The following is an 18,904-nucleotide window of genomic DNA, read 5'->3' on the forward strand; positions in this document are numbered from 1 at the left end:
CAGGAGTTAAAGAATAGATGGAAAAACATAGGCTAAAACTAAATAAACCCAAGACCAAGAAAATAGTTTTTGCTAAACAGGGAAACCTTACAAGTGGTTTCTAGATGGTGAAAGAATTGAGGTAGTAGAATGGTATTCATATCTTGGTCTAGTGTTTAAAAGGAATGGTTCAAGGTCCAAAAACAAAGTTTGTCATATAAAGGCAGCCCTCAGATTGAAGGGACTACTCATGTTTTTCTTTATGTTTGGGGTCCAGAGACTTGATAAATGGGGGTTAGGTATTAAGATGAAAGTTTAATCCTTGATTCTTTATGGTTCCGAAATTTGGGGGAACAATAACAAGTCTCTGGAGATTACTGTAAACCTTTATTCAGCGTGAGCCATCAGGTACAAAATACAAACGTCAAAATATATATACGACATTATAAAATGAGAAGATAAAATCTTTAAAACACAATAATCCAACTATTCATTATTAGACGGGGTCAATAATTGCTGTTCAAAGTCAAAGTAAAGTGCAAGTGCATATTTTACAGTGCAAGTCAGTATTTAACACGTCAATCAATTTGCTCCTCTTATACAATGCCTGACGAATGTACATTGTATACATCGAAACAAAAAGTGCATTCAAGTTTTCTGTCGATTAACAGGGTTGCATGGCTTGCCTATTTGTTGAGATTGCGAACAATTTAAACAGTTGTTTCAGATATTTCCCAATAAGATCTCCAAGTCCCTCACATAGGAGCAAGAAATGGAGGGGACTATAGCAACACTGCACATGAGGCAACTTTTGCTTTGCATCTTGTCCCAGTTAGCAATGAGGGACTTTACGTTTCGATTGGGCACATTCCCGTTAATGTATAATGCACAAGCATATGGAGGTGCTATCGTCTTGAGGTAGTCCTCGTGCCTCCACATTGTTTTTCATCTTCGATTTCGGGCCCAAAAGTCAATGTCGAACACATTGTGCTCATTCGGTTTCTCATATGCCTTCAGTAAACCGTCTTTACAGTTAGGTTCGCATCGGACGGGAGTAATGATGGACTATCCCAGTAGGGATTCAATCCAAGTGCAATGTGCCATTTCTTTACATGCAACAACCATGTCATTGAGAACCCCACCCCCCCAAGGCCATCACATGGAGGGGTGCGCCCGAGTATTGTACCAGGCTGCAGCTACTCCTTAGCCAGAAGAATACTGGTCTCATTTCTGCATCTTCATCAATGAGGCCCATATCACATTCCACTCTTAACGCTGCACTGGGAGTGCTTTGGGGCTGCAGTAGGATACTCTTAAAAAACTTGTTATCTACTAATGAAAGGGAGGTATCATTTGGGTAGTACCAGACTTCAGACACAAACAGGGCTGATGCTTTTGCCTGTGTTTGGTAAACTACCAGGGCAGGATTAATAGCTGCTGCCCATGCTCGAAGTAATACCTTTTCAGGGCACCACTAGTTTTGTGCAAGGTTACCTTGGCTTTTAGGAGCAGAGCAGACCAACTAGTGCTAGATGAAAATCGTATGCCAAGGTGGTCGTAGTAGTGCACCCCAAAACAACGCCTCCCACAGAGATATTCAAGGGTCTGATTTGGGCTCAAGATCACTGGCTTTCTCTTACTAGCGTTGATCTCAAGCCCAAGCCGGTCATATTTTCCCTTGAAACAAGGCAGTGCCAGACACAGCCACATAGAGGCTGTTGACAGCAATCTGAGTTGATCAATGATTGTTTAATATAGATACAAAATAGCAGGGGGGCCAAGACACATCCACTTCCAATGGTTTTGTTACAACCTCAGCCAAACTGCAGCAAACCTCTGAAGTGTTATTAGAATAAAAAAGCTGCACGAAGCGCATCCCACAGTGAGCCTCTAGGGGCGCTGTTGAAGGCTGTCTTTAGGTCTAGGAACAATGCATACAGTTTGGTTTATTGATTAATAGGTGCTTCTGTATGACCATGTGCATCCTAAAGCTCTGATCTACAATGCTCAAACCAGCTTGAAATCCCGCTTGTAGATGGCTCAGCAGGGACTCGTCAACCCAGGTTTGTAAATGATTCAATAGGGTCTTAGCGAAGGTCTTTCCTGCTGCATGCAGAGGGGAGATAGGGGACTCTAGAGACGTTCTATCGCCCCATCTGTCTAATTCCCTCTCTTCCCCTAACACACAAGCGTTCTGCAATGAACTGTCCAACCACTTTCATAACATTGCGCTTAAAAGACATCGCACCATCACTGCAAAACTAGCTCTGCTTGCCCCTTCTACCTCCTGCCTCGCTCAAACCCACCCTTCTTGTCAGCCGTCTCTTCGTTTACACCCATTTCCCAAACCTACTGCCACTTAGTCGACCATCAGGCTCCCTGGAGACACTTGCCCTCCCTCCCTTCTAAAAATGATCCTTACCAGCACCTGTGCAGGTAGCGTTGCCCGCTCCCTTTCATCTGGCATATTCCCAGAGGCCTTCAAAACCGCTCTTGTCAATTTGCTACTCGCAAAAACAGCCCTCAACCCACCCTCCCAGTCAAGCTACCAGCCAATCTCCAAAACCCACTTCATTGCTAAACTAATAGACCACGCTGCATCCAAGCAACTTGGCCTCTTAGTTAATAGGCTCCTCGACCCAGCCCAATTGGGTTTCCGACCCCTCTGTGGAATGGAATTCTCCGTGGTCTCTATCTGGTACGACCTGAAAAGAACTGCTGATTTAGAAGGATACACAGCACTCATCCTCCTTGCTCTATCCGTGGCTTTTGACACCACTGACCACACAAAACTCTGAACAGGCAAATATCCCAATTCATCAAGGGTTACGCCCTCAGCTAGATCGCCTCATTCATTTCTAAATCACTCGCAAACCATTCTCCTTCCACCTTTCTCCTCCGCCCCTCACCCAGTCACAAAAGGGGTCCCATAAGGAGCCTCCCTGTGTCCCAAGCCCACTGCCAGGTCTCATCCGCTCTCACAACCTTACCTGCTACAATTATGGAGCCAACACCCAGACCATGTTCAAAATTCCAAAGACTCCAGCCTCCCCCATTCCAGACTCACCTCTTGCCTACCGACCCATGGATGATGACCAGTCACCTTATTCTGAACCCGGGCAAATCAGAAATCCTAATATTCAGCACATTGGCTCTCATTCCACAGCCTATACTATGACCCCCATGCCTGGGGAATCCCACCTGCCGCTTACACTTCCATTAGAAATCATGGACGAAGACCTCTCTCGTTAAACACATCAACTCTGGATCCAGAATTTGCCACCCTAAAGCAAATCTTCCCCCCATCTCTCCTATCCTCGAGTCTCTACTATACTAGTCATCACCATCTCCTGCCTAGATTATGCGTACTTCCTCCATTTTGGTGTCTCAACACGCCAGCTCAAGAAATTCCAACTAATCCAAGACTCAGCAGCCAAACTAGCCCTTGCTCTCTTGCCCAGAGAACATATCACCCCTGCCCTCAGAGTACTACATTGGCTCCCTATCAGCCTACAAACGACCTTCAAAGCCATGTGCATCACACACCAAACCCTCCAGAATACAGGACCAGAGTTCCTACAGGAAAAGATCATCCATAACCAACCCCTCCACAAACCTCAGATCAGGCTCGGCTTTCCTCCTCGTTATTCACCCTTACAGCGCCACTAAAGTTGGCAGCTCAGCCTTCTTTATCCTAGCTCCCACCATCTGGAACGGTCTTCTTCCGCACATCTGCTGCACCGAAGACGATCTTTCCTTCAAATATATTGTCCAAACCTGGCAATTTCTCACTTTATCCTGAAACCTGTACCTAACCTTCCAATTTACCAATCCTAGTTATCGCGGCAGCCCCAACCTCACTGCACCAGGCTGCGGCTGTTATCGTGGCTGCCCAGACCTCATGCACTGTTCAAACACCAATCATGACCTTGGCTCGCTCAAGCATCACTTGCTGAACACAGGCTCTCATCTCATTCTCACACCATGAAATGCCACAAGATTGATTAGTCACTGCACCCGTCATGCACAAGGAAAACAAGCAAATCGCAATCACAGTCATTGGAACAGAATGACAGCACTGATTGTGATGTCTGGCATGGCACTGTCCTGGAGGAATTTGGTGCCATGGCCACGTCTCAAGCCAGAAGGGGCAGTGTTTTTTTTTCTCATGTATTCTTCACGAGTACAATTACGAACATTCCCTGTATTGCACAGAAAGGACTTGAGGGGTGGCTGGGTATCGTGCCTGGATGAACTATAGGGTTGGCCTCTAATGGTAAAGGTAATAAATTGTGATGGTTTAGTTTTACCATGTGCTCCACCTGGAAGAGCTTGAAAGTACAGCCTGTGCTCAACTAGTGGCAATCTGAAGCATAGCCTGCCAATAGCCTTTTTTTGTCGCAGCTGCAAGAATCAACAGAGAAAGAAACTACCTGATCAGGTGCACACACAAGAAAACTCCATCCGACTTTTCCAGGTACGTATAAATGCACCACTCCGATGGACAATGGCGACAGGCACGGCCACCTGCACACATCAGAATACAGCAACAACTACGAGAAATTTGGTCTCGCGGGTCACATAATTGTTCCGCCTACTTACACCAGAATATGCCCCAACACCTCTGACATCAGTATGCAGTTAAGACCTATGACAAATTCGGGTCAGTTGGACACATAGCAAGTCTCTAGCAATCACACGACCTCCTGTACCCTCTCAGCACTCATCCACATGCCTGACCTCATGGGTCGCTTTCTACCAGAGCATGGCCAGCCTTGCTAAGCCATACCATGGCCAAATGCACACACACATTCTAATCCTACTCAGGGATCTCCAACACTCTGGACTTCGGTCCCTGAGGGCATTCCCACCACTAGCGCAGACACTATAATAATGGTAAAACGCGCTCTATAAATGACAACTACAATAAAAGAAATGTTTACAGCAATTACTGGGTCTCTCCCCCTGGAACCACCAGGGGTGTTTTGAAACCCGAGCTAGGGATTCAGATTATAGGATCCATATATAGGCCATCTCAGATTGTCATCTTATTTCCAAAAATTGAAAATGGGCTTTTCAGCAAATCCTAATGCTATCGCCGGGTTTGCAAGAATGGAGTCTTCGGCATGCAGAAAAAAATACCCTTGATATAGAGGAGGCGACAGTTTCCGTCATGATTTGTCAGGGTCTTTTGGGTAAAATACCAACCTAGGCACCATAAGCCAGGTCAAATTAGTAGTTAAAGCATGGGATAAAAAAGGGCAAAAGAGTTGGATATGTTGGATATGCAATTTATCCAGTTTCTATCTTTGATGTAAATATGGGCAGATTTCAAAGTGCATTCACTATAACTCAGGGTCATTTGGAAGGTAAGGCCTCCTGTGAATAGGGGGTTGCTGTTGATAATGCAGACACATCAATTACTTTCTAACAAGCAAAGGAGCTGGACAAATGGCTTGCATAAGTGCTCTTGTGATCTGGGGCATTAAGATTTGCTACATTCTGCTTTGCCCTTTTGACTGGCACGAGAGCAGGTAATGGCTAGAACCATTCTTTGTGAGGAATAGAATTAGATCTTGTGCCGAATCAATGCCTCTATTAACTGTGACGAGCCACTGTTTTTATAATATCTCAAAATATCAAAACAGCTTTTGCAATACAGTTTCAACTAGCATACCATCACATAATGCATATGTTTTGTTTTATCGGATTCATTTTTGTAAATTATACAACCTTTTACACTAGTATATCTTAAAATTTCAAATTGTAGGTTTTATTCGGTCTGTGTAAATATTCTTGTTAATGGAGAAATCCGAATAAACAAAGGAGAGATTGTGGGAGGGGATTGGGAGCCAAACTAGCAAACTGCAAACGTGTGGTTAGCAAGGGAAGAAGAAAAACAATGAAGGATAGAATCAGAGGAGTCCAATTAAGAGAGGAAAGAGTAGGGTGACCATCAGTGTCCAATGGCACAGAGATCGAGTAGGATGGGAACAGAGTAGCGTTTTGAGTGTCTTGCAGTTAGAAGAGTTAGTGACATAGATCAAAGTAGTTTCAGTTGAGTGCTTAGGACAGAAACCAGATTGGTGGAAGGGAAGGAGTGGAGTTAATGAGACACAGGAGAAAGAGTAACACGTTCGAGGAGTTTAGAGAGAAAGGGAAGAAGAGAGATGGGGCTATAATTAGGAAGGGAAAAGTTGATCTAGAGAGGGTTTTTTCAGAATAGAGTAGAATTGCATGCTTAACATAGAAAGGAAAGAAGAGTAGAGAGAAGAGTTAACGATATGGAAGAATAGATGGATAGGCCTTGGGAATAAGACAAGGGATAATCAGGGGAAGCAGCAGAGTGAAGACTGGAGGGAATCATAGCAGTATCTGTGCCACAAACAGGAGTAAAGGAGGACAAGGAAAGGGGGGTAGGGAGATTGATGCGAAAATGGGAGGATACGAGAAGAGGGTAAGAAGGCGTGCAGTTGTGAAATTTTAGAAGAGAAAAAGTGGGACAAATCGAGAGAGGAGAAAGAAGTGGGGTCAGGAGAAGGAGGGTAGAGCAGATGGTCCAATAGGTGGAAGACACATCTGGGTTGAGGAGAGCATTCTTGGATGAGGTCAGAGTAGTGGGATGTTGTCTTGAAGAAGAGCATGGTCTTATGAAGAGTGGAGCGAAGAGAGAAAGGAAGAAGAATGAAATTTCTTCCAGCGCATTCCGCATGCCTTAGAGGGAGCTATGCAAAGAAATAAATTGGGTGATAGCCAAGGTTGAGGACGTTTTTTAAGTAGGAACAAGGGTCTGAAAAGGAAGAAAATAATCCAGCATAGAGGTCAGAGCATAAAAAAAGGATGGTCACAGCGCCCCGTCAGGAGAGTATAAGGCATACATCGTCAAGGGATGTAGCAAGAAAATGGGAGAAGGTAGGAAGGACAGAGGATTGAAGTTCCTTAGCTTGCAACGAGAGAAGAAAGCTTGATTTGAGAGAGTAACAGGAACTAGTGGAGGAGGAGAAGAATGACAGAAAAGCATGATCCGAAGGATGAAAAGGAGGAGCTGAGATAGTAGAGATAGATTCCCAGGAAGAAGATCTAGAGGAGAGCCTGCAGTGTGAAGCACAAGGAGGAGAGGGAAAAAGATCATGGGAGGCAAGTAGAGGTAGTAAAAAGGGCAGGTGGCAAGCATAGAAAGAAAGATGGTGATTGAAATCAGTAAGTGGAATAAAAGGACAATTCTTATAGAGTTAGTGCATAGAAGTAGTAAGCGGAGGAGCTAGGAAAAGGGAGAATGGAAAGGAGGAGAGAACAGAGTAAGCAGTCAAAAAGAGTGGAGAAGCAAGAGTGGAGAGCGAATACAATTGCAGAAGTCAGTAGTAACTCAATGTTGCAAGCCAGGATACAAGATGAAGATGGGAACAGCATGATTCAGGGCCACCATGAGTACAAGATGCAAAGGAAGTCCGGCATGAGAGTAGAGAAAGAGTGACGCACCGTGAATGAATGAAGTCCATAAAAGTCAAATCCAGCATTGGCCACAAGATTGATGGAGAAACCAGAATGTATCAGGACAGACTCCTGCAGAAGGAAGTAGGCTGGAGGAGGTTGGCAGGAGTATCAGTGGAAATAATCCAAGTTTCAGTAATGCAAAGAAATGGAAGATTTGAACGGACAAAGAGGTCAAGGATGGAGTGGGACTTCTTGCACACAGACCGGACATTGAGAAGACATGGAGGTAAATGGAGCATATTAGAAAAAAGGAAGAGGAATGAGAGTTCGGATTGTGAAAGCTGAAATGGACATCAGAAGAGCAAGAGTTTGTGTGTACAGTTAAAAACATGACAAAAGCTAAGAGAAAAAGATACATTCAAAGGTGAGGAGAGCAAAGGGAAAATACTGTAGGCGTATGCAAACAATGCTAATTCATGGGGGTAAAGGCGGTATAGAGAGTAAGAAAAGTGGTATGGCATAGTGGAAGAATTCAGAGGACAAAAGCAGTAGATGACATAAGGGACCAAACAGAGGCAAAACAGGGCAGATGAGGCAAAAGTTCTTGAGAATGAAACCCTTAAGAAGGGCGCCCAGGATGAGGACATGCAGCACAGGTTGAAATAGAAAAAAGGGATGAGGAGGGGCAGGTTCTTAACCTGTAAGGTAGAGGGAGCACCGGAGCAGGTAGTGTTATTTTTTGAGTAATCGTAAACTCAGACAATTTTGGGGAGAAAAGAAGGCTTCACTTTTAAAACCACTCTGTCTTTATGAAAGGCAGTATGAGGAGGCTTGCAGGATAAAGCCTGTAGCTCACTCACCCTTCGGGCTGATGTTATTGCCACCAAGAAGATAGTTTAGTTAGAAGTCTTAATGCACAAGAATGTAGAGGTTCAAAAGGAGCTCCCATCAAGTAGTTTTAACACCAAGTTAAGATCCCATAGTGGGGATTGAAACAGGATTGGAGAGTAAATATTAATTAGTACCTTTAAAAACTGTACTACTAGAAGAATCCTAAAGTAGGAGACTTCCTCTGAAGTGCGCTTAAAAATAGAAAGTGCTGCCAGATATCCCTAGATGGTACCAATCTGGAGCCCCAGATTTGCTAGATGCAATAGAAAGGATAACACCATACGTGTAATACATGAGAAAGGGTCAACATTCTTATCTATACACCAGCTGCAGAACTTATTCCAGCAGCAGCAGTATAAAGATTTGGTTGCTGCCCTTCTTGCTGAAAGCAAAACCTCCATTACGTCGTGCGGGAGGTCCCAATCCTTGTATCTCAGCCTTTCAGAAACCATGCGTGAAGGCTGAGTCCTGATATCCGGATGGAGAACCCGACCCTTTTCTCGCGAGAGAAGGTCCTCTCTGTGTGGAAGACAAATCGGAGGGCAGATGGACATGTCCAGAAGGTTCAGGTACCACGTCCTCCTGGCCCAGTCCGGGGCAATTAGGATCATGGATTTATTGAACCTTCTCAACCTCCTGATTACTTGAGGAATCGCGGGGATTGGAGGAAACGCGTACAGGAGTGAAAATTCCCAGTTCACCACAAACGCGTCTCCTAGAACTCCTCTTGGGGGAAATTCCCTTGAGCAGTACAGTTTGCACTTCCTGTTGGCACTGGTCGCGAACAGATCCACTTGAGGGGTTCCCCAAAGGGTGAAGATCTCTTGAAGGACTTCCTGAGCTAGTTCCCACGCGTGGCAGTCTGCTCTGCCTGCTCAGAGCGTCCGCCGTCATGTTCTCCTCTCCGGCTAGGTGAACTGCCGACAGAGCGATTCCTTCTTGTATTGCCAAGGACCAGAGCTGCATTGCCTCTCTGCACAGTAATAGTAACCCTACACTTACTCACTTGTTGAGGTAGTCCAGGCCACTGTGTTTTCCATCATTATCAGGACATTCTTTCCCCATACAGAGGTTGATATTAGTTTGGACTCAGATGGAGACCAACGAACGCTGATTGTCAAATTGTTGGTATGGGCTCCTTGCCCCGTGAGTGAGGCGTCCGTCACTACTGTCATCTCTGGCCATGGTTGCCAAAAAGGTTCTCATTTCAAGATGTTCTCCCTACAGGCCCACCACTGAAGATCCAGTAAGAGACTGTTTGGGATTTGTAGGAGATCTGACATCCTTCCTGAGAACTGTGACGACTGGGACCGCAGAGCCCATTCGAGAGATCTCATTCTCAGGTGAGCCTCTGGCACCAGAAAAATGCAGGATGCCTTGAGGTCGAGCAACCTCAGAAAATCGAAGGCCGGTAGATGTTGGGCATTCTGGAATCTTGTCGCCATCTGCAGAATGTCTTGAGCCCTCACCTGTGGTGGCAAGGCTTTTCCCAGGGAAGCATCCAGGACTGCTCCGATAAATTGGAGCCTTTGAATTGGTATCAAATGGGACTTCTTGAAGTTGAAAGAGAAGCCCAGCCTGTGAAGGGAGTGACGGGTAGAGCTGAGATGTTCCAAGGCCTGTTCTGGGGAACTGGCCCTGATCAGCCAATCGTCCAGGTAGGGGTAGACGTGAATACCCATCTCCTGAGACTTGCTACCACAACCGCCATTAGCTTGATGAAAACCCTCGGGCCGAGGTCAGCCCAAATGGCAGAACCAGAAACTGATATGGAGAACCGCCAACTGCAAACCTCAGATACCGTCTGTGCTTGTGATGGATTGGCACAAGAAAGTAAGCATCCCAGAGGTCCAATGATACCATCCAATCCTGCAACTAGACGGCCTGAAGGATCTGAGAAAGGGTTACCATCTTGAACTTGTCCTTGTCCTTGTCCTTCCCGAGGAACTTATTCAAGTCTCTTAAGTCCAAAATTGGTCTCAATCCTCCGTCCTTCTTGGGAATTAGAAAATATGGTAAGTACCAACCCTTGTTCCTCTCCGCTACAGGTACCGGTTCTCTATCACCTTTCTCTAGCAGGGTTAAAATCTCCTGCATAAGGATCGGATCTGGAACCTTCAAAGAGTTGTTCCCCGGTGGATGACTGTACGGTTTTTGCATGCAAGGTAGGCAGTAACCTTGGGCCACTGTTTCCAATGCCCAAACATCTGAAGTAATAGCCTGCCATTCGGTCAGATGCTGTGATAACCTGCCTCTTACTGCAGTCTTTTGAACTAAGACCTCAGAGAGGTTTTGGAGCCGACGACGCAGTGGCTAGGGTAAGGCAGCCGCTGCTGTTGTTGCAGTCTTAGTACTTCTTCCCCGTCCACCACGGATAATCGTCTGTCCTCTTTGAGCTTGCTGTTCTCTGTCCCTTCCAAATGTGGAATAATGGCAAAAGGACCTACCCCTCCAGGGCGTACCTGTGGGGCGGTTTTGAATTTGCCACAGACTTGGAAGTATGCAGATTTTCCAAACTCATCAGCTTTTTTTCCAAATAAATGTGTGCCATCAAAGGGCATGTTGAGAAGCCTGGATTTTACGTCTGGGGCAAATCCTGACTTCGCAACCAAGCAAATCTGCGTATCACTGTACTAGCCGCCATAGCTCGGCTGATACTGTCAACAGAGTTGAGACCAGTCTGGAGGGACTCACACATCGAGTCTTTCCCATCCTTGACATTGTCAAGGAAACCGGCTCGCTCCTCCCCCTCTGGGATATGGTCAGCCGCCATAGACATGCACTCCAAAAGGGTGTGTGTGAATCTCGCTAGCATGCACGTAGTATTGGCCGACTTTAAACTTTCTCGGTCATGGCGTCATACCTCTTGTATTCTCCATCTTGAGGTATGGTGGGGTAGGCATTTTGTCTGCCTGTGGAAGTAGCTGCCTGCACTACTAGGCTTTCAGGAGTAGGATGTTTTGAGAGGTAAAAAGGGTCAGAACTGGAGACTCTCTACTTAGCTGTCTGTTTTTTGCTTACAGCTGGAATAACCTCTAGTGCCTCCCAATTAGAGGCCATCCTCCTTTGCAGGGCTTGGTGAAAAGGGACAATAGGATCCTCCTGTGGCCCTCTATCCAATATGTGTGTGAGATCGTCCTGTACAAAAACAGGTGTGGGGCTCGACCATCCCATATATTCCATGACCCTTGACATTAGCCGTCTGTAGGTTACTTACTGTATGTATGTTACTTCCTGTCCCCATGGTCTGCCCTTTCAAATTTAACCTCAGGAGAGGTGTCAATCCCACTAGCCTCATGAAGACACACTTGTAAGTTCTTCATACGAGATTTCTCTGATACGAGTGCCTCAGTTACTGATGGTGTCCCATACTGCAGCCCAAAGGACCTTTCCTCATCAGAAGACTCCTCGGCCTCTTCATAAATTGAAGAGAGACTTGAAGAAGTCCAACAGTGACAGGATTTAAATTGTCGACATTGATGGTTTTCGATAAAAGCATCGATCGTTTCGATGGATTAGTCGATGGTTTCGACGATTGCGTCGATGGAATCGACACCTGTGGCAGACATGTGAGGTGTCTATGGCTTCTCCACTGAAATCGGTGCCAATGACACTTTTCCGTCCTGAAATAATGGTCTGCTTCGACGTCGGTATTTTAGTCTTTGAGGAGACTTCTCGACTCGACAGATGAGATCGCTCTCGAGGAGACTTGGCAGCCAGGTCCAAAAAGACGCATGGCTCTTGTTCTTCTGAGGTCTTTCGACTGGAGCATCGCCTTTAGGTGTTTGAGGGGTGCCAGGCTGCATTCTCGAAGACCCTTAACATTCAGAGTCTAAACTCCTCCCACTGGGCCGGGGGAACCGGATTTGTTGGGGCGAACTAGACGACAAGGATGATGGCAACCTATGATACCTTTCTTTTCCCATGCCTCAAAGTCGACAAGTGGTGAGAACCACTTCGTGAGCGGGAACGTTTGGATCTTTTACGACAAGGAGAAGTTGTCCTCGACTCGTCAGAGGTTTTACGTTTAGATGGGGTAGAAGGGGATTTCGGGGGTTTACCTGGCGTAAGCTTCCCTCTACGTTCTCTCAAAGCTTTGGCCGTCATCGACAGGCACCCCTCACACTCCAAAGACGGATGATTCGGCCCCCAGCACCACAGTCGGATCCTGTGAGGGTCTGTCATCGACATCTTAGCCCCGCAATCATGGCACTTCTTGAAACCGGATCGAGGAGTGGACGATGCCGAAGATGAAGCCATTTCGTATAGAAACTGGAGATAATAGATTTTCGCAAAAATTCCAGTCAGGAGCGAGGCGTTACGCATCCGAAGCTGAAAGCGTGGAGAAACGGAACTGAGGCCAACGGTCGCTGCGCGTGCTACATATACCTGCAGTGACGTCGACATAGAGATGGAGGCCTCCGAGAGAAATAGAGTAGACCTGCATCGGCGCACAGCGCCCCCTGCTGAAAATGTTTTTCCGAGGCAGCAAAGCTGAGATATTGGAAATATCAAAGATAAGGTATACGTGGGAGGACACAATGCATTAGAAATTACAGTTTTGTTCAAGCAGCAAAATGCCAGAACAAGGAAATACTATTTGAAAAGTTTGAATCAGCACTTAAGGTTTTTTTTTTTTTTATTTTGATTCATTTCTAACACGCACCAAGCAGCACTTACATTCGGGCGCAGATGTTCATTATATGTTATAAATTTGGCTGTGGAGGCTTAGGGTCACCATAATTACTTGGATTCATTTAAATAGGAATGTTTTTAATTATTTTCTAAACTTTGTCAGTGTGGTGCATGAACGAATGCTGACCGGCAGTTGATTCCATAGCTTAGGGCCGAACACCGAGAATCTCCTGTCTCCTTTGGAAGTGAATTTTGTCCGAGGGACACATAGCAGGAGTTTGTCTCCTGAACGGAGGTCTCTGGTGGAGTGATACTGGTGAATTCTCATATTCAGGTATATGGGTGCGAGTTTGTGGTAACATTTATAAACCAGACACGCCACCTTGAATTTAATACGGTCCTCTACCATGTTAAATGTTAAATGTATTTGTACCGCGCACCGTCACCAACGGAATTGGTCCCCAGGCGCTCTGGCGGATCTGTAAATGATAATGGGGGTGAGGGGGTTAGTAAGGTGAAGAGGGAGTAGTATAGTGAGAGGAGTGGTGTTCTGTAGGCAGCTTCAACTCGGTATACACCGGATGCTGAGCTTTGGTGCCGGTATTGGATCGGTGTCAGTCCGCGTGTGCTGTTGCTCCGGCTTATGTGTTGTTGCAGTGTTGTGAAGTGCGTGCGGCTTGTGGTGCGAGAGATGGTTGTGTGAGTTTTTGAGTGAGACAAGTATGCAGAGTTTGAGGTTATATTAGTTAGTGGGTTACCTGACCTTTAGCATGCTAACATTCACAGTATTGTCTAAGCGTGGCACTTGTTGGCCTTCACAATCCTATCTAGAAGCGGCGCAGGCCAATGTTCACCATTCTATCTAAGTGTGGACATGCTAATGTTCACAGTTCTACCTAAGTGTGGACATGCTTATACTCACAATTCTATCTAAGTGTGGGCATGCTAATATTCACGATTCTATCTAAGTGTGGACATGCTAATATTTACAGTTCTACCTAAGTGTGGACATGCTAATATTCACAAGTCTATCTAAGTGTGGGCATGCTAATATTCACGATTCTATCTAAGTGTGGACATGCTAATATTCACAGTTCTACCTAAGTGTGGACATGCTAATATTCACAAGTCTATCTAAGTGTGGACATGCTAATATTCACGATTCTATCTAAGTGTGGACATGCTAATATTCACAATTTTATCTAGATGCGACGCAGGCTAGTGTTCACAAATCTATCTAGGTGTGGACATGCTAATATAGGGAGGTGAGATAGAGTGGCAGGGGTTTTCTGGAGTAGAGTGATTGCTCTACTCCCCACCCATGCCACACTCACGGTTTTTGTTGGTGTCTGTTAGCTGCTGGCTTCCTTGGCGTCCCTTGCGGACACCTGCAGACACATCTTGGGGCTGTCCTTTGCCTCGGGGTCCTTCGCCGCAGGGCTGCTGGGCAGAGGGCTGCCCTAGGGTGTCCTTGATGTGGGGTATGTGGACCAATCCAGGCAGTGGAATGTTTTCCGAGATGTGGAAACGTGGTCTCTTTTGCCCAGGTGGGCGGTTAACCTCACTGCCGCATTCTGGATCTTTTGTAGTCTTGACATTTGTTTCTTAGGGATCCCTGTCATGAGACTGTTACAATAGTCAAGATGAGCCTTTACCAAGGCTCCCACCACCACTGGCTGATCTTGGAGTGTTAAGAAAGGAAGTACATTCCTAAGCAGGCGCAGGGCATAATATACCGCTTTTATTTTTGCCCCAACTTGTGCTTCACTAGCCAGGTTTTCTTGCCAGATACAACCAAGATTTTTTTACCTTCCTCGAAAATGGGATGTTTTCACCCAGGATCGGTGGAGTTATGTGGGTTCTTTCCGCTCTATTTTTCTTTTCTGATCTAAACAGGATTACCTCCGTTTTGGCTGCATTAAGCTGTAACTGGTTGCAAGCCATCCATTTTTTGACATCCTGCATACACCGGTTTATCCTTTGAAATGTCTCCGGCAGATTATATGTCTCCACATAGATCTGCGTATCGTCAGCATAAGAGTGGAAACGCAGACCATGTTTCCTCAGGATGTCAAAAAATGGTCGAATGTATAGGTTGAAAATCAGAGGTGACAGCGCTGAGACTTGGGTGACTCCACATCTCAGTTGTATTAGCTCTGAGAGGAATGCTCCCAGGGCTACCTGCTGAGTTCTATCTTGTAGGAAGTAATCGAACCAATCAACCACACTTTTAGCTGCTCTGCCTATACTTCCAATCCGTTGGAGTATAATTTTGTGGTTGATTGTGTCGAATGCTGCCGACAAATCGAGCATCCACAATATTGTGTTGCTTCCTCTGTCCGCAGCTTCTAACAAGTCATCCTGGACTGCCAATAAGGCAGTCTCTGTCTCATGATTAGGGCGAAATCCTGATTGATGTTTGTCCAGGATGCCTTTATTGTCGACGAACTGCTGAAATTGATTACAAACAATTTTTTCAAGGATCTTAGTAGGCCAACATAAATTGGCCACAGGGCGGTAATTTTTTAGTATCATGGGGTCCAATTTGGGCTTTTTCAATAGCGGTTTTACCACTGCTCGCTTAAGTGAGCAAGGAACATAGCCCTCCCATAGGGATTTATTTACAAGATTGTTAAAAAAGGGGTAAGGTTGGTTGCAAGGCGAATGGCAGTACATGCTGGTATAGGAAAAGCCAAGTCCTTAGTAGGTTTTTGTTTAAGTATTAAAGCTTCTTTATCTTCTTTCTCAATAGGTTGGAATTGAAAGTTCTCCTAATTTTCCTCGCTTTCTACCACTTCTCCCTCTTCTACAACTTCTCCCCATCCTTCCTCAGTTATCAATTCAGTGATACTTTCCTGAATATCCATGATTTTAAAAAAAAAAATATCACTGAACTTATTTGCCTGTTCCTTCGAGTCAGCAGTCGGTTACTGCCATACATTCTGGGTTCCTAAACCTTGTCACTACATTAAACAGGGCTTTTGCCTCATTACCTGCAAGCTTAATTTCTTCTTGGAGGAAATGTTTTTTGGCCACAAAAAGGGCATTCTTATAATCTTTTATTCGGGCTTTCGCCTTTACTATATCTTCAGCTAATTTAGAGGATCTCCAGAGTTTATTCGCCTGGCGAACTTGTTTCCGCATAAGGCCGTGTGCAGGAGTGTACCAAGATTTGGATTTTTTTCTTGTCTTAATTCTAAGTGGGGCGTATTTATCACAAATTGCCCTTAATAGATCTTCCCCCTTAGTAGAACATTCTTCACAGGTCAGATTGGTATCCAGGCATGCCAATTGGTCTTCAATTTCCTTCCCTGGGATTTTTTCTAAGTCGGACATCTTCCGGCACCAAACTGACACACAATTATGTACATGACAACTCTGCCGCTCTGCGACAAACAGGTCTTCAAAAACATTTTACATTTTATTTTTAGACTACCAGGGCTTGCACAAAGGAGCAGGTCTATACACAATTGGGTATTTGTAGGAAGATTGCTGGTTAATGGGTTGCTGATGGTACTCTTGTTCAGAGAAGACTTGACTAGCATTTTGGTGCTTGGCTGCCCTTGTAGGTGGAACCAGACTGAAGCAAATAGATATTTCTCCTTTGTGAAGGGTGCAAGGAGCTAAAACGAGTTTGTCTAACCTCTAGCGTGAACAGGGTATTAGACCCATGTTCATTCTCAGCAAAGGGACTCCCACACTCCTCTTCAATGGGATTTACCAGGTTCTGCAAGAAAAAGCTGGTTGGGAGATGCCAATTTTCACTGAATGCTAGGCATGTGGCACAGATCTGATCAATGTGGTGAAACTTTGGCATGCAGTTAAGGTTACTATTCTGGAGTGGAGTAATAGAGGGGGGGGGATACGTGATCTGTACACACAGGAAGCTGATACTGGGAGAAAATGAGAGGCCAGCAAACAAGTTGCCATCTAGGCCAGAATGCCACGTTTTGATGAATCCAATATGAAACATTTACACAGAGGCTAACCCCACTAAAGTATGGATGATGGAAAGAAAACCTCAGAGTGGTGGCGAGTGCCCCAGATGTTAAGCCCCACTAGCAGGTGGTGGCAGAGTTTTAGGAATTAAGTGACAGGTGCTCTCTAGAATGTAAGGGCACACATTAACAACCCCAGGGATTTGTTTTCTCCAACTGGCCTCACTTAAAAAGAATCAAAAATCGACAACTATCTTTCGGATGCTGGTACAGGTGTTGGCCGAGAGACAGGTTGTCCCCAGATGGAGGTTCACTACAGATCTTAGCACAGAAGGTAAGCATAGAAAAATGAGTAAATGTTATGTGGCAGAAAGAAACCGGAGGATGATTCGGGATATGCTTCTAGCAATAACCAACCACCTCGCCGATTGTGCAACCCAGTTTAGTCTGCAATGGTTGATATATATTACATTGAACCAGAAGCAATGGTGCTGGGTTCGCACTTTCTGCTTGGAAGAGAATTCTGCAATATTTCCTGAAATTCAGCTTTTGGGGTAATCTCAGGTTTATATTATGAATTTTAATCTTTTGCTTCTAGGGAATCAATGCATGTCATGTATTTGGCTTGATAAATGTTCACGCAATGAATAATAATGTATAATAAATGCATTTAGTAAGAACATCAAAGCACTTGCGACCATGAAAATCCAGCATGAAGTGCTATAACAAATATAATGGTATTAAACAATCCCAACGAGAGCGATCAGCGCTGTAGATGTTACAAGACAAGGACTTGGCAAAGAATTCAAAAACTCCCTCAAAGTATAGTGCCACAGAGAGAACAAGGAATGTTCGGTGCCAGATGAGGCCCGCCCATCAGGTACGCCAATAGTAATAAACACTTACTTTTCACACTTGAAACTGCCATTTTCTTGAGCTAGTTCGTGAAAATTGGATCCAAGGACAATCCTTTATGCAGGGGCCATCCTTGGGGAACCCAAATTGTAGTGGATATTTTTCTGTTCAAGCTCCAGCATCCACATCAAGGTGAGGAGGCAAGGATTTCAACACAAGCCATCCATCAACTATAGAAAAAGAAAATCTCTGTAGCAATTTTCTGAGTGTTCACATTGGCCAGTACTGAACCAAGCTCTTCTGTGGGAGAGTGGATAAAACCTTGGGAACACCTGGAAATCTTTAGTCCTTTATAGCTTCAGCGAGCCATCATCTCTCTCACACACACAACCTGCAAGAAAAACAGCTACTGTGAATTCAGTGAAGAGAGTACAAACAAAGCAAAGGCATGCTCATGGACCACACCTCCATACAAAAAGAGCATTGGCAAAATAAACATGTGTTGCTTTTTCAAAGGGAAAGTAAGTGATGTTTGTGAAAGTGCACATATTGTTGAACAAGTGGATCTGTGGATGGAATATGACAAAGCGTTTGAATGGTTTGATAGATGCATGGATGTATGAATAGGGGACAAGTGAATGATGTACCAATGTAGGAGCTAGTACATAGAAATTGATGGAATGGCGACATTTGAGAGAGATGGACAAAAGACATCATGGAAGATTATTATAATTTGTTTTTGAAATATTGTTTTGTATATGGAAACCAAGACTAGGCCATTTCTCCCAGGCATCCCAGCCCCATCCTGTCCCTCCATATGGACAATGTGCACTCACTGTGATGGCAACAATCCTGCAGGACGAACAATGACAACGACTGACTAAATACTAGGCAAGTATCCACATCATAGGTGGGGGGGAGAGGTGCATTAGCTGCTGCCCTCTTTCTACTTTTGAAGGGGCCCCTGAGGGACCCTCGGATGTGGAAGCAAGGCAGAATCACCACACACGAATGGATACGCCAGACACGAGGTTCTGTTCCCAAAATCTAGGGTTTATTGCAATACAGAATTAGTCCCAGTTGGCCAAATGATCCCACAACCCGCGACGTGTGTCTAACAGACCTCGGGGGACGCAAGAGAGTGAAAGACGTACATCAGTTACATATATACA

General features: G+C 45.1%; 1 protein-coding gene across 2 annotated transcripts in view; it reads right to left on the bottom strand.

Moving 5' to 3' along the window:
* The window catches only part of MROH1 (maestro heat like repeat family member 1), a 2,813,132-nt gene that overhangs the window by 2,672,225 nt on the left and 122,003 nt on the right, over positions 1–18,904 (bottom strand). For both annotated transcript variants that reach the window (XM_069621886.1, XM_069621885.1), the window contains exon 2: positions 17,784–18,123. In XM_069621886.1, the coding sequence (XP_069477987.1) occupies positions 17,784–17,805 (22 nt within the window). In that variant the 5' untranslated portion in view covers positions 17,806–18,123. The remainder of the gene's footprint in view (positions 1–17,783; positions 18,124–18,904) is intronic.

Source organism: Ambystoma mexicanum, chromosome 5q, assembly GCF_040938575.1.
Source record: "Ambystoma mexicanum isolate Mex_15411 chromosome 5q, UKY_AmexF1_1, whole genome shotgun sequence".
In the NCBI taxonomy this organism is placed as follows: Eukaryota; Metazoa; Chordata; class Amphibia; order Caudata; family Ambystomatidae; genus Ambystoma; species Ambystoma mexicanum.